The sequence below is a fragment of the Eretmochelys imbricata genome, chromosome 9, assembly GCF_965152235.1.
Source record: "Eretmochelys imbricata isolate rEreImb1 chromosome 9, rEreImb1.hap1, whole genome shotgun sequence".
NCBI lineage: Eukaryota > Metazoa > Chordata > Testudines > Cheloniidae > Eretmochelys > Eretmochelys imbricata.
The window spans coordinates 62,843,884-62,871,675 of record NC_135580.1 but is presented as its reverse complement, the minus strand read 5'-3'; the positions used below and the strand labels follow the sequence as shown (position 1 = coordinate 62,871,675).

At 46.9% G+C, this 27,792-nt stretch overlaps 1 protein-coding gene across 1 annotated transcript in view; it reads right to left on the bottom strand.

Moving 5' to 3' along the window:
• Positions 1-14,196, bottom strand: part of LOC144269754 (hepatic and glial cell adhesion molecule-like) — a 44,808-nt gene extending 30,612 nt beyond the window's left edge. The window contains exons 1-2 of the mRNA XM_077825552.1: positions 14,187-14,196; positions 13,061-13,408 (exon numbers count right to left, since the gene is read on the bottom strand). Coding sequence (XP_077681678.1) covers positions 13,061-13,408; positions 14,187-14,196 — 358 coding nt within the window. The remainder of the gene's footprint in view (positions 1-13,060; positions 13,409-14,186) is intronic.
• Positions 14,197-27,792: the final 13,596 nt, after the last annotated feature.

The following is a 27,792-nucleotide window of genomic DNA, read 5'->3' as shown; positions in this document are numbered from 1 at the left end:
AGTGAGCTGTGGCTCACGAAAGCTCATGCTCAAATAAATTGGTTAGTCTCTAAGGTGCCACAAGTACTCCTTTACTTTTTAAGATAGTTGTGGATGTCAGTAATTTGACCCCAACCCTGCTATGGAAATGTCACAGCAGTGAGAGAATGGCAGATTTAATTATTACAAGTGACTAACTGATTGCATTGCATCACTGACAAGCTAATTTCCAGCCACTGATTAGTTGGAATACTTTTGCCAGGTATCCCCCCCAACCCTAATCCTCGGTTTTGGTGCTGGCTTTTCATATATTTTCTAGCTGCCATATATTTTCTGATATTTATTCATAATCATCCAGCTCACTGAACCCACCCAATATTTAACCAGCTGAAGAGTAATTTTATTGAAGCCCCATCCTGCAGAAAGCAAAAAAATTAAAGGGACATACTTTGGCCTAAAAAGTTTTTTGCCTACTTCTAAGTGACAAAACAAAACAAAACAACAAAAATTGTATCTGAAAGATTAGCAAAAAAATAAGTTTCTCTGTTATTTTTTGCTTGTTTATTTAAGGTATTTGACATTAATTTAGAGAAATATGTTTGTAAAACCACAAAAATTGGCCGGGGGACCTAGGGCAGGAGCTTTAAACGCATCTTTTGAAATTCACTAGGTTTCCAGTTGACAGTGCCCCTTTAAACAATGTTTGATTTGTAAAGACAGTTGAAGAGAGGGGAAGAAGAGTGGAGTTGTTACTGAAAAAAAAATGAGCAATGGCAGGAGAAGCATTAGCATTTGTAAAGAGAGTGTTCACTAGAACAGTAATTGGCATGGATTCTTTTTCCCATGTAAAATGTGTAACAGCTACACACATAAAGTGCTGTTATAATTTGTCTTAACAGTGAACATTAGTTTGACTTCTCTGACCTCAAGTATAAAAGGATGCTAAGTGCTGAAGGCTGGAATGTCATTGCCATGATAACACTGTCCAGAAGCTGCTTTGAGCTATTACTGATGCTCAGTGTTATCTCTGGCACGCCAAGGTTGTTAACACAAGCACAGAATGCAGCGAGCTATTTCAGCAGACCTCCATGTGATTTATAAAGCGCGGCCACCAGCACAGTTCAGTGACAAAGGCACTCGGCCAGGTGTATTGCCCTCAAGGCACAGTACTAGTGCCCTGGCTCCGTGGTTTACAGGTACACTAACACCTGAGCGTCCCATGGCAGGAATTTCTGCTGTCTTCTCAGCCGTACAGAGGGCTAAGGGGAGGTACCCTGACATTTCTAACTGAGACAAACAACTTGCATACTGCCGGACATGTTTTATGATGACATCTACTTGTTACCTTCCCTTGTATTATACTCCAGTTGTCTCAGACAAAACTTCCTCTTATCTGGCGTTAAGTCAGGATGTCCCTGAGGTAATCTTTTAGAGAATGTTCCCACCCACCACAGTATCTGTTGCTACTTAAGAGTGCCTGGGTTTCAGCAACCCTAGCAATACAGTGAACTTGTAAATATCTATTTTAATACATGACCTGATTGTGGTTCACAGCCTCTGGTTCAGACCTCAGGTCTTGCCCCAGGCTCAGTGCTCCAGGCTCTCCTCTCCTACACTCTGCTCTACTTCAGAAAAAGCAGCAGCAGGCTCTTCTTCTCTTGCAATTTTATGCGGAACTCTCCATTGAAATGAATGAAGAATTAAACTGAGGGTGCAATATGGCCTTAAGGAAAATTTCTTTCAATGCATTATGAGTACAATGTCCTTTCCCCTAGAGCGTGGCTGGGTTAAAGGAAAAGTGAGGTAGTGAGCTAGCACAAGGTTCGCATCTGCAAAAGCACCTAAATGACTTACGCACATAATTCACTTTTGAAAATGGGATTTAGGAACCTCAGTCTACGTCTACATAGGGATAAAAGCCCCACAGCTCAGCCCACAGCTGCCTTGGGCTCGCAGGGCTCAGGATGAGGGGCTAAACATTTCCATCTGTAGACATTCAAGCTCAGGCTGGAGCCCAAACTCTTTAGACCCTCCATCCTTGCTGGGTCCCAGAGCCAGGGCTCCAGCCTGAGCCCGGAAGTCTACACAGCAACTGCTGCCCAAACCCTGCAAGCCCAAGATGGCTGGTGCAGGCCAGCCGTGGATGTCTAGTTGCTCTGTAGACATACCCTTAATGTCTACCAGTGTTCTAAAAGGAGATGTACATTTCTTTTCATATATTTTGTCTTTGGAGACAGCTTTGCAAATAACCCAGACAAACCAGGTAATTTCTAAGCATGGGCACCGCTAACTAAACAGAACATAAAGTGAATCTTCTTGTTTGTGCTAAATACAGCTTTAGAGCCACTGGCCCCTCTGGGGCAAGGTGCAGCACTACGTTGTTCCAGGAACAGCTGAAGGAGGGATTGGGCTGGGATGTTTGTTCCTGCTTCCGACACACCCCAGCTGGAGCAGTTTGAACCCCTGAAGATGCTTGCAAGGAGCAGTCCCACACTTCTCTTAGCTGGGGGACTGGAATTAAGTCTGCTCCTTGTGCCAGTTGTTCATTTTGGAGGGAGGAGACTCCTTGCACCTTTCCTTCTGCACACCCACAAGAGGGCCAGGCACAATTTAGTCCTTCATGAAGGCTCATTTTCACCATAAGAACCAAATCCTGATCCAGCTGAAGTCAGCAACAAAATTCCCCAAGGATTTCGGCTTTAAATCCCATTGGGTACAAATATGTAAAACAGAGAAACTGATATGTGCAGCTGTGATCAGTTTCTAGAAGACAAACCCATAGTGTTATTTTAGGTCACACCTTCCCCATCTTTTTGATATAACTCATAGCATAGATCCACCATGAACCAAATACAGTTCTGTGATCAATGGCAAGGAAGTTGCAATCCTTTTACTCACCCATTACTAGACTTACGACAGCAGTTCTGACAGCAACTCCCAAAATGACTCCGTCTGAAACCACAGCTGAAGAATCTGTGTGAAGAAACAACACTTTCCGATCAGCCACTCTTTGAACCTCACTTGTGGAAAATGTCCCAAGAGAGAAATAGCCTTTTTCCTTTAAAACAACAACTTTGCGATCTGCCCTTTCAAGTTTGAATATTAAGTGCTGTTCTACAAGATTTTTTTAAAAAAAACCTGTTGCAAGTTGTCTCTCTCACACTTGTAAACATTACTGCCCCCAACTCTGTTGTCGTCCAGGTCTAGAAAGGCCAGATGTCCAAATTTTTCCATGACTCCTGCAGTTTTGATTAAGCCAGACTGCCTAAGTTTCAGTACAACCAAAGAGGGCAACAATTGTCCTTTTGTGCTCACTCGACTCCCCCAGTGCTTCCTCATCTGCCATCACTCAGCTCCCACCTATATACACTGGTACCTGCATTCTCCCACCTTTTGTGCTTTCACTTCTGGTACAATGCACTAGTAGAATGATCTCTGAGGCGGGGCTTATGGTAGTTTATTTAGTTAGCTAAAAATAAATCACTTATAAAATAAAGGGTGATGCTACTGCTGTATTCTAGCCAGGCTGTATTCTCGCTCTCTAAAACTGGTGCATATCTCTATTTGCAAGCCAGAGTCTATTACTGCCACTAGGTAACATGGCACTGCATAGTGACCTATAGGATGGGTGGCAATTTTAAACATCCTACTTACTTACTTCTATAGCACATAGAAGACAAAGCTTTACTGAGATCTTAAATTAAAGAGCCCCCAACTCCAAAGTCTTCCCACAGTTCAGTGGGTTTGGTCTAATTTTTATTTTAAACCATATCAAAATATTTTCACATGAAAATGCATCATTTAAGTACAGATAACCAATACTGGTGTCAAGCTATTTCGAGAGGATTTATACTCCTAGCCTGGGTTGGGACCATTTATTTAAATCACTTATTCCTGGGCTCTCAGTTGGGTAATTATTTTTTGTTGGCACTTGGGGCCATATTACACCATCCTTTTTTAAGCTTAAACTTGATGGCACCGGTGGACCCTTGTTTAGGAGTGCAATCACTCCTACATTTGCTGAAGTCACTTAAGAGCATCAGAGCTCTGAAATGACCCATTGAAATACTGAATTGCATAGATGTGCACCTGAGATGAACTTATGGGTGTATTTTTTAAAATGTAGCCCATTATTGAATAAACACCGATCATTGCGCGTGCACACACACACATAAACTCCGAAGAAGCATGAAGTTAATTCCCATAATTAAAACAACAAAAACTATAAAATACTGCAAAGAGAAATTCCCACTTACCACTGATGGCCAATTCCAGGGAGGTTTCATTCTCACTAACTTCACTGGTAACTTTACAGGAGTAACAGCCACTATCAGCCTGTGTTGCATTCAGTATGAGAAGTACATTGTTTTCCGAGAGAGTTGGTAGTGATCAGTCCCAGGGAGAGGCTTATGGTCCTTACTCCACAGATAGGAATCCACCCTACCTACTGTCACGTTACAGACCATTTCAGTGGTGCAGCCCGCCAAGGAAGAGTTCCTAAAGAGTTCCGACTTGGATAAGGGCTCTGGAAAAGAGGGAACGTTTTGCGACCATTATTCCTAAACACTAAAAAATGCAACAGCATTTTCCAAGAATGACTTAAAGATATCACTTAACTATTAATAGACACTATCTTCAGTCTTAAAGGAATGTGTTTCGATAGCACTGGATGGCACAACGAGTTATGCAATGTTGATCTTTATTAGCAGCGTATGCTAAATAAATAAATCCCTACTAATGCAATATTATGATTGAGCTTTAAAAAATGTAAATCAAGTCATTTCAATTATGGCTCCCATAGCATCCTTAATGCTCCTGCCTTGTAGTATGGTATATTATATTACAGTTCTGAACATGTCAACTTTAATGTCTTACTAAGCAGCTTGAGCCATTTGCTGTAGGAATCAGAACTTTGATTTTGCCCGTGAGAAAATTCCTCCCACCCGCGACCATGAGACTGCTAGAAGATGGCACTTGAGACTCTGAAAAGATAAATGAACAGGTGAAGAATATAAATGAAAAGCCTTGTTCACTCTTTTTTCTGTATTTAGGCCCCAGTTCAGGAAGTCCATGGGAATTAAGTGATTCCAGCTACAAACCTAATTAAAGAAACATACAAAAACATCCATTTTAGCAGTTTGAGATTATAAAATGGGAAGAAAGTAAGGAACTAATAACATGTAAATAAAAAAAATCTAATTTATTTTTAAGATGGTACAAATGATTATTACACACTCAAAGGTATATTAATGGAGATAAAATAAAGTATTTTTCTCATAAATTTTTGCTAAATCTGGCTACTATCAAATGTTTTATGAAGTCCTTTGGTTTGTCTATTTAAATTTGACCCACATTTTACATTTTGTTAAAACAAGTATAAAACCTAAAACTAGAATAATTGTTTTTAAAATTCCAATGAAACAATTTCAAACAAGTAACTTTCCCGTGTGTTATATTCATGGCATACACGTAAAGAAGTTAGATAAAAACAAATACTCTTACTGGAAGGTTGCCACTTAAAACTAAAGTTATTTCTTAGAATTCAGAATGCTAACACACCAGAACCAACAACAGAGAGACAAAGCAGGCTACTCCCTTAAAAAACAGAAGCACAATTCACTCCACCTCTTTCTAAATTATCTGTCCACAGACTGACTCTGATCAGACTCTTCCCTACAGAGCCCTCATCTACAAGTACAGCCAGAAAAACCCCAGAGAATGTAAAGTGATAGACCACAATTTTGACATGGATTTCAATACACCACATTCTGCAGTATATGAAACCCAAACACTAGCAGAACTAGAAAATGAGAAAGCCAAACTGGCTTAATAGATGGTCAGTATCCTAGCTGAGATGGCTGCAAAAAGAAATGGAAAATAAAGACAGTTGGGGCAAATTTTAAAAATTCTTTCATTTTTAATAAAGTGTTGTCAGTACCATTGACACAGGAATGAATAAAACATGATTTTTGGACAGTGTATCTAGAAGCAGTGTTTATTTCTTCCTTGTTGTTTTAGCTGTTTTAGACTATGTGTGTAACAGTCCAGGAATCCTGGCGTTAGTCGTGCTGTTGCTTAAATAGGCTTCCAGGAATAAATTATGTGTCAGAGTTTAAGGCCAGTCAGGACCACCAGTTCATCTAGTCTGGCCTCCTGTCTATTGCAGGCCACCAGCATCACCTACTATCTGCACACTAAACCCAACAACCAAATGAGACCAAAGTATTCCAGCCCACAGGAGACTAAACGGCTACATCCCATAGGCAGACAAAAAGAGGGACAGAAGCCCACTAGTGCCTGAGACCCCCACAATGGCAGGAAAATGGTGAAGTGAGCTATACCCAGATAATCCTTGTTAGGATATAGATATTCAGGCCTGTCTGAAAAGGCCTATACTCTAAGGATTTAGGTGTATTCTTATCACTTGGCTAATTATAGAGGTATAAAAGAAAGAATCAAAATCACTATCTGCTGGTGTAAGGGCTTTCTCTTACTGTGACAGTCTGAGGCCCTGTTCTTAGGCTAAGGCCTTTGGCTAAGCAGCAGAGGCAGCCATAAGCTGGGAAGCGACCGGTCACATCCTCACATTCCAAACTAGTCACATTGAAAGAAGGTGCTATTGGGCTGTTAGGCACTATCAGGACAGGATTGTATTCCTATCACCTCCAGAGAAAGGGAAGTGCCTAGAAAATGTAAAAGGAAACTTAGTTTGATAGCATCCTGTCTGGCAAGAACTCACTTACCAATAGCTGGGATGTGAAATCCTCACTTCTGTATTGTTTTGTCATTATAGTTCCCACTTTGCTATTGTTTGTCTGTATAATCTCTGTCTGGTTCTGTGATTGTTCCTGTCTGCTGTATAATTAATTTTGCTGGGTGTAAACTAATTAAGGTGGTGGGATATAACTGGGTACGTAATCATGTTACAATATGTTAGGATTGGTTAGTTAAATTTCAGGAAAATGATTGGTTAAGGTATAGCAAAGCAGAACTCAAGTTTTACTATATAGTCTGCAGTCAATCAGGAAGTAGAGGGCTGGGGGTGGGCATGGGCATGTGGGTGAGGGAGATGGGAACAGGGAATGGGGGTAAGAAAATTGGAATCATGTTTTGCTAAAGAGGGAGATGGGAACAGGGAATGGGGGTAAGAAAATTGGAATCATGTTTTGCTAAAGGGGGAAATGGGAACAGGGAATGGGAGTAAGGAAGTTGGAATCATGTTTGGCTAAGGGTAGGAATGGGAACAGGGACACAGGTGTAAGGCTCTGTGGTGTCAGAGCTGGGAAGGAGGATACTAAGGAAGGAAACTGGAATCATGCTTGCTGGAAGTTCACCCCAATAACCATCGAATTGTTTGCACCTTTGGACTTTGGGTATTGTTGCTTTCTGTTCATGCGAGAAGGACCAGGGAAGTAAGTGGGTGAAGGAATAAGCCCCCTAACATCTTGGTGCCGTGACTCGGATGCATCGCATCGGATAGGTGAGTGGCAGCCTGTAAGTCCCCCTCCCCAACAGTCCGCGCAGCTGCTTGGAGGGGGTATCGCGAACTCTTGTGATGGTAGTTGCGGGTTCTGGCAAGCCAGGGTAAAGGATTTTTTGGATAAATGGATAAGGGAGAACCAGGGCCCATACCAGGTACAGGGGTCAACCTGGGATGAGATTAAAAAGGAAATGGAGGAAGTGTTAGGGGACCCAGAGGTATGGGGGGTGGCTGAGGAGCCCACCCTCCTTGGTATATGGGTAGTGGAAGAAGGTCCTTGCCCATGGGGGCTGAATGCCTTCCAGGGAAAGGAGGCACTTCAGTCCGCTTGTGAGCGGTTTGAAGTAAGGGCAGCATTATGGAAGCTGCCAGTAATCTTTCAAGTTTGGTGCTGCTTCAGCAAGGGCTGCTGAAGGGTTGTAAATTAGTTGGGGGTAGTGAAAGATGATTTGGCTCAAAAGGGTTATAGTCAAAAGCAGAGTTAACAGACCACCTTTAGAGACTGGATCTGGGACTTGGTCCTGGGGGAGTGGAAAAAAAAAAATTTCAAAGTGCAACCTGCCTTTCCACACTCTTTTGTTTTTCTGAAGTTTTAATGGAGGGTACTTTGGATACTTATGTGAGATGTCAAGAAGGAAGTTTTTGTTTAATGATAAAACCCAGTTATATAAATGTAACTGGATGTGCAACTCTGTGCAGTCACATTGGAAGGAAGCTTGGTAATTAAATTATCCAAGGGGGTCAGGTAGAGTGGCTACTACCACCACTATGCTTCTGTCTACAGAAGCCTTTACAGCTATTCTGAGGGAACATGGGCCCTTTTCCCACAGAAATGGTCTATAAGGGACTGCTGCAGGCAGCAGGCAGAGAGAGAATCTGATCAAAATTATTTGACTTTTGGGTAATGTAATCAAAATCACTAAAGGATGGAAGGGGTTTCTCTTGGAACTTAACTTGGCTGCGCCTGGTTGTGTCTAGTTGTACAAGATGGAAGTGTAATTGGGGTACAGTTGTGTAAAAAAGAGTAATCACAGTGCAAAGGATGTTAGGCAAAACAGAATTTTGTGTGTGTGTGCACAGGTAAAAGAAAAGGAAAAGGGGAGGAATGATGGGAACACTGAGCCTTGGGATGGCTCTGGGGGATCAGATTGTTGCTTTGGTGGGTGTGCATGAGAACTCTGTGGGCATGGGGGAGGCAGTTACACCTTGTGTAAAATTAATATGGCTAATATAATGTTATGGAGGTTAAACTATACGGAAGGAATGTGCATTTTCCCAGGACGTGTGCAGTGTATATTGGAGAAGGGGTAAAAGAAATGCAAATAAAACATGGTACTTCATTAAAATCCTAATAGTGCTCCAAAAGGGGCCACAATAGGTTGTGCTTTCTTTTTCAGATCTGTGAGTGTTTTGGAGCAGGAGATGAAAGTGGAAAGTAATCAGAACTCTGGTGGAAGTAAAACGTTTCCCTTTTAAGACAGTGTCTGAGCTGCTAACAGCTTTGGATCCAGAAGCAAGCTAGTAAGCCTCTGTGTAAATGCAAATTACCTAGCTGATGGGCACAAAGGAGCTGCAAATAATGAATACATCGGGTCAGCAAACAAGCTACTAGAAGACTCAGATTATGGCTCTCCAGGAAAGGGAGGTGAAAAAAACAAGTCAAGCCTGAAAATAAAGGGGACAGGTTAACCTTAAGAGGTGTGTGTGTACAGTGCTAAAATCTGAAGCTGTGTCTCAGCTATTACCTGAGAATAAACTTAAAGCTTGGTACAGCAGAGAAACTATTGCAAACTCGGTCTGTTGTACAAGAGGGGAAACTGAGGTACACCATCTCATGAATTTCATAAATGATCAGTGAGTGAGGTAATTCACTAGCCTGACTATAGAACAAAATAAGGACAGCCTGGAGGTAATTCTTCTGTTTTTCCTGCTATTAGCAAGGAAATTTGTAAAGGAAAGTGGTATTATTATTATTATTAAGCAATAATCTGTCCCCACCAGGGGGGTGGAAATTGTTTCTTTTGTTTTTCAGACACTCTACAAGCAAGCTGGCGCCAGCGGGAAGAATAACTCAGAATACCAGGGATCTATGTTTTGTGTTGTTTGTCTGTGGTGTTTGTCTTGTTGCTAGCATTGTTGTGTTTTAATGAACAGAAAACCTCATGACATGGGTGGGGGATGGCTTCAAAAGGCTGACCTTGGGGGAAGATGTGTATGGGAATGCAAAATGCTCAACTAGGAGGCCAGCATCTGTGTAATAGCTACCGTGGTACCTGGAAATGGAATGGCAACTAAGGTGGCCCCCACAAGCCCTATGGAAATAATGAGAAGGGGAGGAGCTCACTGGGAATTAATGGAGGGGTGTGTAAAATAGTGTAAATCAATAGAAGATGTTTGGATGTGCCCCTCTCCTATGACTATAGAGGAGCAGGATCAATGGCCTATGTAAGGGGTGGACAATTGGATGTACTGTGTCTAAGGTGTTTTGCTGGGAATGTACATATTACTGGGGGCACAATTACACCAGCCCATAACCAAACTACACCCATCTACATGCTGCTATATGGACTTTGGTGCACAAATGGATCTGTGAATCTTATTGCTGTGAATAAGCCAGGACTTACTGCCTGATTCCATACCAAGTGGTCAAGCTGGTTTGGACAATATCCCATTTCTCTGTGAACATTCAATGGACTTATGATATGGACAAAAGCAAGCAAAACCTCCAAGGGCAACTTGTTGCAACTGCCAGCAACTGGACACAAGATCGTGACCCCATCGAAGGAGGAGAGGCAGTGTTTTGGGGGTGTCTCGGATGTTTTACCATACTGCAGTGGTCAGGACTCAGTGTTGCTGTGGATTTTGTATTGTTAACTGTACTTATGTTACGTTGCATATGGGAGATAATCTATAAGTAATGTAATAAGCCCTCCAAACCCTGCAGTGTACTAGACAACCCAGACTCAACCTTCTCAGGCCCACTCTAATGGGAAGTCTGGAACACTAATTGGAATAGGTGTGGTATGCCCGTACGAGAGAAGGTGCAGGGCACTATACTACACAAGGGGCAGTGGGACAAATGGAATATCGACACCTTCCACTTTGATGCCTGGCCCTATCAGGAAATGTGTCTCCATATGTCCTATGCTTTTCCAGGGATACCTGGGCAGGAGGATCCCAAAAGAAAAAGAAAAAAAAAGGGGTGGAGTGTTAGGATATAGATATTCAGGCCTGTCTGCAAAGGCCTATACTCTAAGAATTTAGGTGTATTCTTATCACTTGGCTAATTATAGAGGTATAAAAGAAAGAATCAAAATCACTATCTGCTGGTGTAAGGGCCTTCTCTTACTGTGACAGTCTGAGGCCCTGTTCTTAGGCTCAGGCCTTTGGCTAAGCAGCAGAGGCAGCCATAAGCTGGGAAGCGAACAGTCACATCCTCACATTCCAAACTAGTCACATTGAAAGAAGGTGCTATTGGGCTGTTAGGTACTATCAGGACAGGATTGTATTCCTATCACCTCCAGAGAAAGGGAAGTGCCTAGAAAATGTAAAAGGAAACTTAGTTTGATAGCATCCTGTCTGGCAAGAACTCACTTATCAATAGCTGGGATGTGAAATCCTCACTTCTGTATTGTTTTGTCATTATAGTTCCCACTTTGCTATTGTTTGTCTGTATAATCTGTCTGGTTCTGTGATTGTTCCTGTCTGCTGTATAATTAATTTTGCTGGGTGTAAACTAATTAAGGTGGTGGGATATAACTGGGTACGTAATCATGTTACAATATGTTAGGATTGGTTAGTTAAATTTCAGGAAAATGATTGGTTACGGTATAGCAAAGGAGAACTCAAGTTTTACTATATAGTCTGCAGTCAATCAGGAAGTAGGGGGGTGGGGGTGTGCATGGGCATGTGGGTGAGGGAGATGGGAACAGGGAATGGGGGTAAGAAAACTGGAATCATGTTTTGCTAAAGGGGGAAATGGGAACAGGGAATGGGAGTAAGGAAGTTGGAATCATGTTTGGCTAAGGGTAGGAATGGGAACAGGGACACAGGTGTAAGGCTCTGTGGTGTCAGAGCTGGGAAGGAGGATACTAAGGAAGGAAACTGGAATCATGCTTGCTGGAAGTTCGCCCCAATAAACATTGAATTGTTTGCACCTTTGGACTTCGGGTATTGTTGCTCTCTGTTCATGAGAGAAGGACCAGGGAAGTAAGTGGGTGAAGGAATAAGCCCCCTAACAATCCTGGCAAGTGAAACACCCTCCCTCCTCTCCCTCCAGGATCACCGCCAATCTGTCCTGGAGGGAAATTCCTTCTTTACCCCACATTTGGCTATCAGTCAGACCCTGAGTATTGAGCAAGAACCAGCCAGCCAAGCACTTGAGAGAGAGAACACCCAGTACCACCTCAAAACACTGGCCCACCCTGTCCAATGTCCCATCTCCAACTATGGCCATTTTTGATTATTCAGAGGAAGAAGTCCACCCTCCCCCAATACAGTCAGCACTCAAATATAAATCAAAAGAGGAAGTTTAGATATAAAGAACTACAGACCATGTGATGCAAATACTCATTCAAGTGCTTCCTTTTCCCCATAGGGACTCCCATTATCATTGACTATTTCAACACTAGGCAGAATTACCTACCTGAAAACTGCCTTTGTATTTTAAGGAGAGAAGCTGTGCGTATTGTTTTATTGCTCAAGTGCCAGTAAAATCCGTACCTAGATTTTGATAAGTCACCCCTCAAAATAATCAATACCATGGTAAATATGGGCAAACCTGAGATCTAGAAGCAAGATTTAGTGAGAGTCAAAATTTCACACAAGAGCAACTGGGGAGACACTCAAAAAAAAATTAGAACCTGTCCTGTTCCAAAGCTAAATGTAACCAATGTCTGATACATCTAGACCAGTGGTTCCCAAACTTGTTCCACCGCTTGTTCAGGGAAAGCCCCTGACGGGCCAGGCCGGTTTGTTTACCTGCCGCGTCTGCAGGTTCGGCCGATTGCAGCTCCCACTGGCCGCGATTCGCTGCTCCAGGCCAATGGGAGCAGCTGGAAGTGGCGGCCAGTACGTCCCTCGGCCCGTGCCATTTCCCGCAGCCCCCATTGGCCTGGAGCAGCGAACTGCAGCCAGCGGGAGCCACAATTGGCCAAACCTGCGGAAGCGGCAGGTAAACAAACTGGCCCTGTCCGGCAGGGGCTTTCCCTGCACAAGCGGCAGAACAAGTTCGGGAACCACTGATCTAGACAAGTCATCTTCAGAATTAAATGACAAAAATACCACAGAAATTAGTTCCCCTCTATGTCACACATGCAACAATTCCTCCTGCCCCACTCCCAGGAATACTGTGCTGAAGTCCTTTTTTGGGAGGTAAAGGTTGGAGAAATAGACCAAACCTGATATATAATGTGGATCCTTCTCACCACCTGAAGTAATGTAGGTGATGTAAGAATGCAGTATGTGACAGTGCAGGGTCAGTATGTACAATATATGCCTATTACTTCTCTGCAGAATGTCGGCTGTGAAATCCTAGAGAGCAAAAAGCTGACATGAAATTAGCACAAGAGTGGAGGAAAGATTCATGAACATGGCACTTACCTATAACTTCCAACTGGATCCATTTTCCATTCTTGTCCTCCTCTTCTCTCCTTAATCTGTACAGGCCACGATCTGCTAGTTGCAATTTCAGTCCCAGGGACCAGTTGGACATGTTAAATACAATACGATCCTTATACGCTGGTAAGATGTCCAGTTTCCATGATTCCACATAATAAAGTACGACGGACAGTTCAGTGATATTTTCATTTTGTTTATACTCCCACCATACAACCCCAGTGGTGTCAATGTGATCTGGTCCAGGGAACACCACAGTGCAGCCCACGGCACCAACCACCCTGTCTCCTGTTGGTGCAAGACCAGTGGATTGACATGCAGAAACAATCCCCACTGCAAGAACAGAACAGTAATATTTAAGGTTACACTCAGTTACTATGGTGAAATAGAAGCCACCCCTCAATTAAAGTTGTAACCTGCCTTCCATTATAAGCCAGATTTTGCCCCCTCCCACCTCATAAGATAATTTTTGCATCACATTTTTCATGTAACCATTATGATAGTTGTTTGTTAAACACAGTCAACGTGTGGTGCAGTAAAAGAAAATTAATCATCATCCAGAGTCTTTGGCAGAGGAAGATTAACAGTAAAACACAGGGGGCCCTGGCACAGGGCCCCTGCAATGACAAGGGGCCCCAGGGCCAGGCAGCTGCAGGGGCAGAAGCATGGTCCTGGTGGCTCCTGGGGCTCCAGTCCTGCTGCAGGCTCCGCACCCACCGGCAGCCAAGCTCCCTCCTCCCCCGACCTTTCCCGAGTGTGCCACGTTCCCACCCCTTCCCCTCCCTCCCAGCGCTTCCCCCGCCACCAAACAGCTGTTTGCCAGTGCTCACGTCGCTCCGGGAGCAAGGGGGAGGAGCGGGGCCACAGCGTGCTCGAGGGCGGAGGCGGAGAAGAGACAGGGGCAGGGCCTTGGGGAAGAGGGTGGAATCGGGGCAGGGTGGAGCAAAGGTGGGGCCTCTGCACCCCCCCACACATATCCCCTTCCCCAGCCCCCTGCCATGAGCTGCTCAGGGCAGGTGGCTGGGCTGGGGAAGGGGGCTGGGAGCACCCCCATGACCCCAGCCCACACCCCCAGTCCCCTGTCCTGACTCCTGCACCCCCACATCCCCACCTGAACCCATCGCACCAAAAGGGAGCTGCCCCAGGTAAGCGCTCCACACCCCAACCTCCTGCCCCAGCCCTGAGCCCCTTCCTGCATCCTAACTCCTGGCCAGACTCTGCACCCCAACCCCCAGCCTGCTCCTGCACCCAAACTCCCTCCCAGAACTGGCACCCCCAGTCATGACTCCGATACCCCTCCTCACACGCCACAAGCCCTGACTCCTGTACCCTCACCCTGCAGGTCCCTGCTCTCCCTCACTCCTGCAACCCCCCAAATCCCCTGCCCCCCACACCTCCAGCCCACCCTGACTCCTGCACCCCTTCACACACTCCCAGCCCAGACTCCTGCACCCCCTCACCCCACAGGCCCTGACCTCCCTGACTCCTGCACCCCCCTCACACACTCCCAGCCCACCCTGACTCCTGCACACCCACATCCCCACCTGCACCCCTCGCACCAAAAGGGAGCTGCCCCAGGTAAGTGCTCCACATTCCAACCCCCTGCCCCAGTCCTGAGCCCCCTCCCTCACCCTAACTTCCTCCCAGACCCTGCACCCCCAGCCCTGAGCCCCCTCCCGTACCCTAAGTCCTGGCCAGACCCCACACCCCAATGTTTTTTTGCATTTTTTTTTATAAAGCGCTCTTATCCAAAGCGCTTTACACTAGTTAGCTAAGGGTACAAACAATATTTGGAAAGATCATTAAGTGGTCCACTGAGACCCTCAGCGATTCCTCAGCGATTTTCAAGTGGTCTGTGGAAAAATAAGTTAGACTACAAATACAATCAAGGTACCGTACTTTATTTTCATTTACTCCCTATTACTTACAGGAGGAGGAGGAAGAAAAAAACCAAAAATGGGGCGCTGGGGAGATAAGAGAGAATGTTCTTTTTCTTGGCTGGGGGTCCCAAGGAGGGGCCCCAAAAAGGAAGCTGAGCAGAGGGCTCCGCCAATTCTAAATCCGCCACCCGTCTTTGGCGAGAAGAAAAAAAATTGGTGAAATACAAGTTCTATTTCAAATATCTCTGGGCCTGATCCAAAGCCAACTAAAACCAATGGTAGTCTTTCCACTGATCTCACTGGCCACTGGATCTGGCCCTAGAGATCCTTTCTGAAGTATGGGAGTTGGGAGAATTTCTGTGGCCACATTTAGAAAATTCACTGCTTTGTCATCATACCATTTCTCAAGGTTAGTTCGCCCTAAAATTTTAAGTTTTGGTGTATTCAAAATAGCTGGGTGTGATTAACACCTTGTGCCTTTTTTTCAAGAAGCAGGATTGCATATTTTAGAAGCTATTAACTGCTGAATGTAGTCTAAAAGATTCCATAATAGCCATCAAAATTCTGACAGACCTGGTAAGGTTCACACAATGCGTAACAGATGTATATGGCCCATAGCTGGTCAGTCTGGGTTTGGAAACTTCTCACAAAGGTATGTTGGAACTTCTAATGCTGAATCATGATGATATAAATAGCAAAGAGCTATGCTCTGTCCAGGGCCGGCTCCAGCGTTTTTGCCACCCCAAGCGGCAAAAAAACCCAAACTTGCCGCCAAATGGGGAGGCGGAATCCTGCCCGATGAACATGCCGAACAGATGAGCTGAATGTGTGAGGCTCTGGGGACTGCTGCTGCTGCTGGAGGAGTGGGATCTCCTCAAAGACTGGCTTCAGGAGGACACTGCCTTGCTAGCAGCCCTGGACTGGGACTAAACCTGCCAGTTTGCCCTTTGTCACAGGGGTAAAAATAAATTGCATGCAGAGTATTGTTCTTGGGATAGAGTCAAACAATGTGTTCTAATATGGCAGCCTCTTAAGAGACAGATAGAGTGGCTTGGCCCAGCCTGCCCTGGCCCACAGTGGATGGCCAGAGGCAGCCAAGGAGTGTTTGGGAGGGGCTAGGGAGTGCATTGACATTGGGGACACAAGGAGGACTTGTAGCTGAAGTTTATAGGCATCTCCAGAACGTCTCCCAAGAGCTGAGTTTGAGAAAAGCCACATGTCCACAGGGAGGGAGAAAGGAAAATATTGCCCCGAAATGTTAAAACAACCCAACCGCAGGCTAGCTGGGTGTCTTGTGACACTGTGTGGGAATGTGACTGTGCTCGCCTAGGCTATGCTGCTAGGCACTTTGCTATTCGATTTCTTGGTAGAGACCTACATCTCCTACGTGTTTGCATGCCTCAGTCCAGAACTTTAGAACAATGGGACTGCTGGTAGAATAGGGTTTGGCGTGAGACTGTGGGAACCTTCCAGACTAGTGCCCCATATAAATATGTGATGTGCAGTGTCACTTGAATAAATATGTGGACAGAGTTGGCATTAGGATAGGTTCCTGGGTTAGTGTTTTTGTTGTGTGGTGTGTGGTTGCTGGAGAGTATTTGCTTCAGGTTGGGGGGCTGTCTGTAAGCTTACAGCAACCACACACCACACAACAAAACCAGTAGGAGAACACTTCAAGCTCTCTGGCCACTCAGTAAAAGACTTAAGGATGGCAATTTTGCAAGAGAAAAGCTTCAAAAACAGACTCCAACAAGAAACTGTTGACCTTGAATTAATATGCAAACTAGATACCATTAACCTGGGTTTGAATAGAGACTGGGAGTGGCTGGCTCATTACACATATTGGATCTATTTCCCTATGTTAAGTATCCTCACACCTTCTTGTCAACTGTCTAAATGGGCCATCTTGATTATCACTACAAAAGTTTTTTTCTCCTGCTGATAATAGCGGCTCTTAACTAATTAGCCTCTTACAGTTTGTATGGCAACTTCCACCGTCTCCGTATGTATATATATATCTTCTTACTATATGTTCCATTCTATGCATCCGATGAAATGGGCTGTAGCCCATGAAAGCTTATGCTCTAATAAATTTGTTAGTCTCTAAGGTGCCACAAGTACTCCTGTTCTTTTTGTGTTAAGTAGTAGGGCGCCTGAAGATATATTGGTGAGCGGCTCGCAGGGCAGCTACCGGAGAGGAGCAGCTGGCAGAGAGGAGCGCCTGGCGGCAAAGGCTGCAGCAGAAACCCATGGAGAGGCAGGGCAGTTGGAGCACGTAAGGTGCCCCTTTACTTTCCCCCTCCCATTTCCACACAGGCTGGCGGGGGGGGGTGTGTGTGAAAAACCCTGCAGATCAACTTTTGAACTCTGGACTCACCAAGGACAGAGATAGAGACTTTTGGATTGCTGGACTTTGGGGACTTTGGAGGACTTTGGGGTTGCTGGACTCAAAAACCAAAGGGAAAGGACATGGCCCAATTTGCTTGAGTTTTTTGGTGAGTTTTTTGCTCATGGTTTGTGTTATGAATCCTCTTTGTGGTGTTTCCCCAACATAATGCCACATTGTTTCTCTCTGTTATTAAAAGGCTTTTGCTACACTCAGACTCATGCTTGGGAAAGGAGAACTATTGCCTCTTGGAGGTGCCGAGCGGGGGTGGTGTATATTTGTCCCAGGGCACTGGGTGGGGGCTGGAGCTGGTTTTGCATTGTGTTATTGGAACGGAACCCCTAAATACTGAACCCGGCCCTTGTTGCTGCCAACTCTGAGGGGCCGAAGGGTTACAATAGTAAAAGGAGAACCATCATTATTCCACAGTTCAGCTGCATGCTGGATGATAAGTCATTCACAGAGGGAAATCAACGTTCTATCAAGCTCTGTAGCACCCTCATGCACAGAGATGTAACAATTTCTCATTGGGTTTGCTGAGTTGCCTTTGTTTGCTGAGATTTCTCAGACAGCAACCAAGTTGTCTCATGTTCTGTGTAATTTCTCAACAAACCTAGGGAGATGTGTTCCAGAAACAATGCGCCTCACCCATTATGGAAGTTAGTAACGTTCCTATTTCCCTTCCGTTTAAAAGCAAAGTGGCGCATGGTCTCAAAAGCCCAGGTCAACTGTCTGTCACCAGGCGACTCTGCCCGGCTGATAGGACGAGTCACTGCCACTCCGACCACAGGCTGCATTTCAGTAAACCCCTCACCTTTGCTACGCAGCTGCAAGTTACCGGCCACAGCCAGCTAACCTCGCTGAGCCCAGAGGCTTGAAGGAGGGGCTAGGCACGTGGAGTCGGAGCCCCCGGGAAGGCAGGCGGGTACACAGCCATCTTCAAGCTGCAGGCCAGCTCCTTTGAAACAGCCACCGGTTCATCCTGCTGTGCCCCCTCCCGCGACTGAGGCCGAGGCTCTGACCTGCCGCAGTGCGGGCCTTTTAAAGGCCGCCAGGCAGCACCCGGCTGCCCACCTCTCTGCCGGGCAGCCCACGGCAGGGACCCGGCTGCCTGAACCCCGCGCACCGGCCTGATCTCCCCGCACCTCCCTCCCGGGACCGACCCTCCCCGGCGGCTCGCGCAAAGCTGGGCTCGGGCCACCGCGCCCGCAGGGGGCCGAGTCACCGAGCGGAGCCCTCCGGCTTCCCCAGCTTTGCCGCCCCGCCGGAGAGCAGCGCCGCTGGCAGCCAGCCCGCAGAGCGCGCGGCGGTGGAGCGGGCAGGCCGGGGCAGAGCAGGGGCCGCTCTCTGCCGACATCCCGGGCTGCGCGCCCCTGCCCCGCTGCCCTCCCGGCAAAGCGTGGGGGAACGGGACGGGCAGCCGTCTGCGCCCGCTCAGGCTCCCAGCCCAGCGCCTGGCGGAGGAGAGCCCCGGGCCTGCTCTTACCTGTTTTGGGGGGGTTCAGTTTTAAACCTCTGCCCCGAAAGCACACCGCTGGTGGGGGACGAGGCTCAGCCCAGCCCCAGGAGCGCCTGCAGGGAAAAGCCGGCCCGCAATAGGCCGTTTGCAACCTGCCTTTTACTGTTGCAGGCATCCGATGAAGAGGGCTGTAGCCCAGGAAAGCTTATGCTCAAATCAATGTGTTAGTCCCTAAGGTGCCACAAGGCCTCCTGTTCTTTGTGCGGATACAGACTCTCAGGGCCGCGGCTCTGAAACCTAATTTTACTTCTGACATTCAGCCCGAGCCCTGCACGTGAGAAGCCCCCTCCCGGGAAGGAGGAGGTGGGTGGGGGCACAGCTGGCAGCTAACGAAACCCTGATGGAACCCAAACCCTCGAGCGGGGCTAGACCTAGCCCTTGGGGACAAGGAGCGAGCGGGAGACCAGCGTTAAACCCCGCAGCCAGAGCCCCGCACACGACCTAATAGACGGGGCAACCTGTGCCTTTCATTACAGCGGACTGCTGGGACTGGAACCGTCCCCTTCCTTCTCGAATACAAGGCTCCGGGTCAGTGGCGGATTTAGAATTGGGGGGCCCCTGTGCTCAGCTTCCTTTTTGCCCCCCCCCCTTGGGACCCCCAGCCAAGAAAAAGAACATTCTCTCTTATGTCCCCAGCGCCCCGTTTTTGGTTTTTTTCTTCCTCCTCGCCTCTAAGTAAGAGGAAGTAAATGAAAATAAAGTACGGTACCTTGAGTGTATTTGTAGTCTAACTTATTTTTCCACAGACCACTTGAAAATTGCTGAGGGTCTCGCTGGACCACTTAATGATCTTTCCAAATATTGTTTGTACCCTTAGCTAACTAGTGTAAAGCACTTTGGATAAGAGCGCTTTATTAAAAAAAATGCAAAAAAAACATTGGGGTGTGGGGTCTGGCCAGGACTTAGGGTGCGGGAGGGGGCTCAGGGCTGGGGGTGCAGGGTCTGGGAGGAAGTTAGGGTGAGGGAGGGGGCTCAGGGCTGGGGCAGGGGGTTGGAATGTGGAGCACTTACCTGGGGCAGCTCTCTTTTGGTGCGAGGGGTGCAGGTGGGAATGTGGGGTGGGGGTGGTGTGCAGGAGCTCCCATTTGGTGCTCAAGGTGGGGGTGGGGATGTGGGGGGTGCAGGAATCAGGCCTTGGGGGGGCTGGATATGTGTGGTGGGTGCAGGAGTCAGGGAGGGCAGGGGGCTGGGGTTGTGGGGGGGGTGCAGGAGTCAGGGCTGGGGGTGTGGGCTGGGGTTGTGGGGGTGCTCCCAGCCCCCTGCCCTGAGCAGCTCACGGTAGAGGGCTGAAGGGGGGGGTATGTGTATGGGGAGTGTGGGGGCTGCCTTTGCTCCACCCTGCCCCATTCCGCCCCATTCCCCAAGGCCCTGCCCCTGCCTCTTCTCCGCCTCCTCCCCCAAGCATGCTGCGGCCCCGCTCCTCCCCATCCCTCCTGGAGCAACCTGAGTGCCGGCAAACAGCTGACTGGCGGCGGGGGAAGCACTAGGAGAGAGGGGAAGGGGTGGGAATGCAGCAGGCTCTGGGAAGAGGCGGGGGAGGGGAAGCTTGGCTGCCGGTGGGTGCGGACCCTGCAGCAGGACTGGAGCCCCAGGAGCCAGCAGGATCATGCTTCTGCCCCCGCAGCTGCCCGGCCCTGGGCCCCCAGTCGTTGGGGGGCCTGGGGCTAGGGCATCCTGTGTTTTACTGTAAATCCGCCCCTACTCTGGGTTGATCTGTCGTCGTTCCGCTGTGTAAATCCAGGAGCCAAATAGTCATCCAGCGCCATTACATATTCGTCAGAGAACATGCAACCATTGGAAGCCAGACAGAAGGGCTTAAATACACTAGTTTTACCCCAAATCGTATTTTAAATCGATTTATTGTAACAGATGTAAATGCTTGTGTGGACACATGCAACCTGAGAACCTGCTCAGATTTAGGTTAAGTGCTTAATTTTAAACATGCGAATTATCCCAGTAAAATCGAAGGGAGAACTTGTGTGCCTAAAGTGCAGCATACAGGTAAGTCTCGCTGAGAGACTTACCAACGATCATTTACTACTTTTCTCTGGAGGCCATGGCCAGTGTCAAATACAGTGTCTAAGGACAGGCAAGTTACATAGGAAAACCACAACAAAATATGCCAAATGACAAAGAAATTTACAAAAGTTGGAAGCCAGCCTGGCAGACTAAAAGCATTTGGTGTAAGTGAGGACCTAATAATTGCATTAATTCCTAAAAAGGAACAAGGAAAGTCTTAGGGTATGTCTACAATACGAAATTAGGTCGAATTTATAGAAGTCGGTTTTTTAGAAATCGTTTTTATATATTCGAGTGTGTGTGTCCCCACAGAAAATGCTTTAAGTGGATTAAGTGCATTAACTCGGCGGAGTGCTTCCACAGTACCGAGGCAGGCGTCGACTTCCGGAGTGTTGCACTGTGGGTAGCTATCCCACAGTTCCCGCAGTCTCCGCTGCCCATTGGAATTCTGGGTTGAGATCCCAATGCCTGATGGGGGTAAAACATTGTTGCAGGTGGTTCTGGGTACATATCGTCAGGCCCCCATTCCCTCCATCCCTCTGTGAAAGCAGCAGCAGACAATCGTTTCGCGCCTTTTTTCTTGAGTTACCTGTGCAGACGCCATACCCCGGCAAGCATGGAGCCCGCTCAGGTAACCGTCACTGTATGTCTCCTGGGTGCTGGCAGACGTGGTACTGAATTGCTACACAGCAGCAGCAACTCATTGCCTTGTGGCAGCAGACAGTACAATAGGATTGGTAGCCATCATCGTCATGTCCGAGGTGCTCCTGGCCACATTGGCCAGGAGCGCCTGGGCAGACATGGGTGCAGGGACTATATTAGAAGTGACTTGACCAGGTCATTCTCTTTAGTCCTGCAGTCAGTCCTATTGAACCATCTTATGGTGAGCAGGCAGGCGATACAGATTGCTAGCAGTCCTATTGTACCATCTTCTGCCAGGCAGGCAAGAGATGAGGATGGCTAGCAGTCCTATTGTACCATCTTCTGCTGAGCAGCCATGAGATGTGGATGGCTTGCAGTCCTTCTGCCCCGTCTGCTGCCAGCCAAAGATGTAAAAGATAGATGGAGTGGATCAAAACAAGAAATAGACCAGATTTGTTTTGTACTCATTTGCTCCCCCCACCCTCAGTCTAGGGGACTCATTCCTCTAGGTCACACTGCAGTCACTCACAGAGAAGGTACAGCGAGGTAAATCTAGCCATGTATCAATCAGAGGCCAGACCAACCTGCTTGTTCCAATAAGAACAATTACTTAGGTAAAACATTTCTTATTGGAACCCTCCATGAAGTCCTGCCTGAAATACTCCTTTATGTAAAGCCACCCCCCTTTGTTGATTTTAATTCCCTGTAAGCCAACCCTGTAAGCCGTGTTGTCAATCGCCCCTCCCTCTGTCAGAGCAACAGCAGACAATCGTTCCACACCATTTTTCTGTGCGGACGCCATACCAAGGCAAGCATGGAGGCCGCTCAGCTCACTTTGGCGATTAGGAGCACATTAAACACCACACACATTATCCAGCAGTATATGCAGCACCAGAACCTGACAGAGCGATACCGGGCGAGGAGGTGATGTCAGCGCGGTCACGTGAGTGATCAGGAAATAGACACAGATTTCTCTGAAAGCATGGGCCCTACCAATGCATGCATCATGGTGCTAATGGGGCAGGTTCATGCTGTGGAATGCCGATTCTGGGCTCAGGAAACAAGCACAGATTGGTGGGACCGCATAGTGTTGCAGGTCTGGGACAATTCCCAGTGGCTGAGAAACTTTCACATGCGTAAGGGCACTTTCATGGAACTTTGTAACTTGCTTTCCCCTGCCCTGAAACGCATGAATACCAAGATGAGAGCAGCCCTCACAGTTGAGAAGCGAGTGGCGATAGCCCTGTGGAAGCTTGCAACGCCAGACAGCTACCGGTCAGTTGGGAATCAATTTGGAGTGGGCAAATCTTCTGTGGGGGCTGCTGTGATGCAAGTAGCCAACGCAATCAAAGATCTGCTGATATCAAGGGTAGTGACCCTGGGAAATGTGCAGGTCATAGTGGATGGCTTTGCTGCAATGGTATTCCCTAACTGTGGTGGGGCCATAGACGGAACCCATATCCCTATCTTGGCACCGGAGCACCAAGCCGGCGAGTACATAAACCGCAAGGGGTACTTTTCAATAGTTCTGCAAGCTCTGGTGGATCACAAGGGATGTTTCACCAACATCAACGTGGGATGGCCGGGAAAGGTACATGACGCTCGCATCTTCAGGAACTCTGGTCTGTTTCAAAAGCTGCAGGAAGGGACTTTATTCCCAGACCAGAAAATAACTGTTGGGGATGTTGAAATGCCTATAGTTATCCTTGGGGACCCAGCCTACCCCTTAACGCCATGGCTCATGAAGCCATACACAGGCAGCCTGGACAGTAGTCAGGAGCTGTTCAACTACAGGCTGAGCAAGTGCAGAATGGCGGTAGAATGTGCATTTGGATGTTTAAAGGTGCACTGGTGCAGTTTACTGACTTGCTTAGACCTCAGCGAAACCAATATTCCCACTGTTATTACTGCTTGCTGTGCGCTCCACAATATCTGTGAGAGTAAGGAGGAGACGTTTATGGCAGGGTGGGAAGTTGAGGCAAATCGCCTGGCTGCTGGTTACGCGCAGCCAGACACCAGGGCGGTTAGAAGAGCACAGGAGGGCGCGGTACGCATCAGAGAAGCTTTGAAAACCAGTTTCATGACTGGTCAGGCTACGGTGTGAAAGTTCTGTTTGTTTCTCCTTGATGAAACCCTCCGCCCCTTGGTTCACTCTGCTTCCCTGTAAGCTAACCACCCTCCCCTCCTCCCTTCGATCATTGCTTGCAGAGGCAATAAAGTCATTGTTGCTTCACATTCATGCATTCTTTATTCATTCATCACACAAATAGGGGGATGACTACCAAGGTAGTCCAGGAGGGGTGGTGGAGGAGGGAAGGAAAATGCCACACAGCACTTCAAAAGTTTACAACTTTAAAATTTATTGAATGCCAGCCTTCTGTTTTTTGGGCAATCCTCTGTGATGGAGTGGCTGGTTGGCCGGAGGCCTCCCCACCGCATTCTTGGGCTTCTGGGTGTGGAGGCTATGGAACTTGGGGAGGAGGGCGGTTGGTTACACAGGGGCTGTAATGGCGGTCTGTGCTCCAGCTGCCTTTACTACAGCTCAACCATACACTGGAGCATACTGGTTTGATCCTCCAGCAGCCTCAGCATTGAATCCTGCCTCCTCTCATCATGCTGCCGCCACATTTGAGCTTCAGCCCTGTCTTCAGCCTGCCACTTACTCTCTTCAGCCCGCCACCTCTCCTCCCGGTCATTTTGTGCTTTCCTGCACTCTGACATTATTTGCTTCCACGCATTCATCTGTGCTCTGTCAGTGTGGGAGAACAGCATGAGCTCAGAGAACATTTCATCATGAGTGCGTTTTTTTTTCTTTCTAATCTTCACTAGCCTCTGGGAAGGAGAAGATCCTGTGAGCATTGAAACACATGCAGCTGGTGGAGAAAAAAAAAGGGACAGCGGTATTTAAAAAGACATATTTTATAAAACAATGGCTTTCAGGGTAAACCTTGCTGTTAACATTACATACATAGCACATGTGCTTTTGTTACAAGGTCGCATTTTGCCTCCCCCCACCGCGTGGCTACCCCCTCAACCCTTCCCCCTCCCCGTGGCTAACAGCGGGGAACATTTCTGTTCAGCCACAGGCAAACAGCCCAGCAGGAACGGGCACCTCTGAGTGTCCCCTGAAGAAAAGCACCCTATTTCAACCAGGTGACCATGATGTTATCTCACTCTCCTGAGGATAACACAGAGAGATAAAGAACGGATGTTGTTTAAATGCCAGCAAACATACACGGCAATGCTTTGTTGTACAATGATTCCCGAGTACGTGCTACTGGCCTGGAGTGGTAAAGTGTCCTACCATGGAGGACGCAATAAGGCTGCCCTCCCCAGAAACCTTTTGCAAAGGCTTTGGAAGTACATCCAGGAGAGCCACGAATGCCAGGGCAAATTAATCATTAAACATGCTTGCTTTTAAACCATGTATAGTATTTTAAAAGGTACACTCACCGGAGGTCCCTTCTCTGCCTGCCGGGTCTAAGAGGCAGCTTTGGGTGGGTTCGGGGGGGACTGGCTCCAGGTCCAGGGTGAGAAACAGTTCCTGGCTGTCGGGAAAACCGGTTTCTCCACTTGCTTGCTGTGAGCTATCATCTTCTTCGTCCCCATAACCTGCTTCTGCGTTGCCTCCATCTCCATTGAAGGAGTCAAACAACACAGCTGGGGTAGTGGTGGCTGAACCCCCTAAAACGGCATGCAGCTCATCATAGAAGCGGCATGTTTGGGGCTCTGACCCGGAGTGGCCGTTCACCTCTCTGGTTTTCTGGTAGGCTTGCCTCAGCTCCTTAAGTTTCCCACGGCACTGCTTCGGGTCCCTGTTATGGCCTCTGTCCTTCATGCCCTGGGAGATTTTGACAAAGGTTTTGGCATTTTGAAAACTGGAAAGGAGTTCTGATAGCACAGATTCCTCTCCCCATACAGCGATCAGATCCCGTACCTCCCGTTCGGTCCATGCTGTTTTGCGATTCTGGGACTCCATCATGGTCACCTGTGCTGATGAGCTCTACATGGTCACCTGCAGCTTGCCACGCTGGCCAAACAGGAAATGAGATGCAAAAGTTCACGGTTCTTTTCCTGTCTACCTGGCCAGTGCATCTGAGTTAAGAGTGCTGTCCAGAGCGGTCACAATGGAGCACTCTGGGATAGCTCCCGGAGGCCAATACCATTGAATTGTGTCCACAGTACCCCAAATTCGACCCAGCAAGGCCGATTTAAGCACTAATCCATTTGTCAGGGGTGGAGTAAGGAAATTGATTTTAAGAGCCCTTTAAGTCGAAAAAAAGAGCTTCATTGTGTGGACGGGTGCAGATTTACACCGATTTAATGCTGCTAAATTCAATCTAAAGTCCTAGTGTAGACCAGGGCTTATTCTCCAACAGATTCATAGGTATTTAGGTCAGAAGGGACCATTATGATCATCTAGTCTGACCTCCTGCACAACGCAGGCCACAGAATTTCACCCACCACTCCTACAAAAAAAAAAAAAAAAAAAAAAAAAAAACAGAGGCGGAGAATCTTATTCTCTCATAAGAGAAAGTCCATTATTAAATAGATCTAGTGTATACCTGGCAATAGGGTTATCTGAGAGGAAGGATGGCCCAGGGGCTGGGCACTGAGCTGAGTTCAAGTCCCCTCTCTGCCACAGACTTGTGTGACCTGCAGCAGGTCACTTATCCTCTCTGTCTCAGTTCCCTACCTCCGAAAAGGGCCCAGACTTGAGGTGGCTGGTAGTGTTGGTATTAAAGGCAGGGAACTGACAGAAATCCACTAGGTGCTGGAAACAGGAGGTGAGGAACAGGGTTCTGCATGCTGTGGTTGGGCTTGTTTTGCCATGGCACAAATGTTTAAATATTAAACAGAAATCCATCTGTTTCCCTCTATCCGCACAAAGAAACTAAACATGTGAAAAAAGCTTTCACAACTGGCATTTGTCAAATGTTTCCAAGATCCAATCCTTCCCTGAAAAAATACCATTCAGCCAGATCTGGTACACTAATTGAGGAAACCAGATGTGAGCAGCAAATTCCCACGGTAACAGATCAGAACAGCAGCTCCTCTTAACATTAGCTATTGAACTGATCTATTATGGTGGCCTTATGTGATGATCACGAACTAAACCAGATCTAACAGTGTCAGATTTGGGGACTTTATGCAAACATAATCCGATGAGGTACAGTACGGACATTTGCCAGTCCACATGATGAATCAGTATACATCTATATTTCATGAAAAAAACTTTGTATTAAAGACACAGTAATGCAGCCTCATCCCCCAACACACACGCGGAGAATAATATAAACCTACAGTTCAACAATTGCATTGCTTCAGTTTTGAAAATAATCTCTTATCGACATACAGATTAAATAGATCAATTAATTCCGTTTCAAAGACACAATTTAACATTGAAAACCGGCATATGGCTATCGCTCAGACTCAAACCAGAGCCAGCTTTACAAGGGGAAAGTTAGAAATTGTAGTAATCCGATTCATTTATTATTTACATTATTTACAAAAATCGTGACAAAAACATATTTTATATCATTGTCCTCAAAAATTCCTTTTTTAAATGGGTCGTTAACAAAATACGAAAGAAATTATTAATCTGCCAGATTTTGGAGAGGATTAGGAAACTGTACCTACATTTTATTAAAAATTAGTCAAATACATCCACAGCCAGGGTTTTAATCTTTAGACCTACACTGCTGTACTTTCCCATCTGTGTTTATGTAAACTGTAAAATCATCCTGGATCTCCCCACTGTTTTGTAAAACCGCTTCGGGTTGTTCAGGATTTCTAGCAGGAGTCATGTTCATATTCAACCCACGACATCTTCTCCATTTGAGGAGAAATAAAGGTGCATTTCCAAGTGGGAATTCCTTGCCCGAAATCGACACATTTGGCAGCTGGGCAAAATTTCGGAGCCCAGGATTAAAACAACCAAAAAAGACTAGTTTATGCCTCCATGGAGAGATTCTCTCAGGTCACACTGTATTCAGAGAGGCAACGTGGTAGCGGGACTTTCTTGAGGGTAAAAAGACAAAGGGGGATCCTGATTCTGCTTTTTGCGGGTTTCAGTGGGAGTAGGTTCGGACACAAGCGGCTTCACGTGAATCCAACTGGATTAATAAACAACTTTCCTGCGGGTCAGCTAAGGGAGCACAGTTTGAATAGCTGGACAGTATTTGTTGTAGTGTTTTTTTTAATCCCTGTCATTTTGGGATGCCACCGTTCCTCGTACTAGGACCCAGTCCCTCGGCACTCACCTACCAAG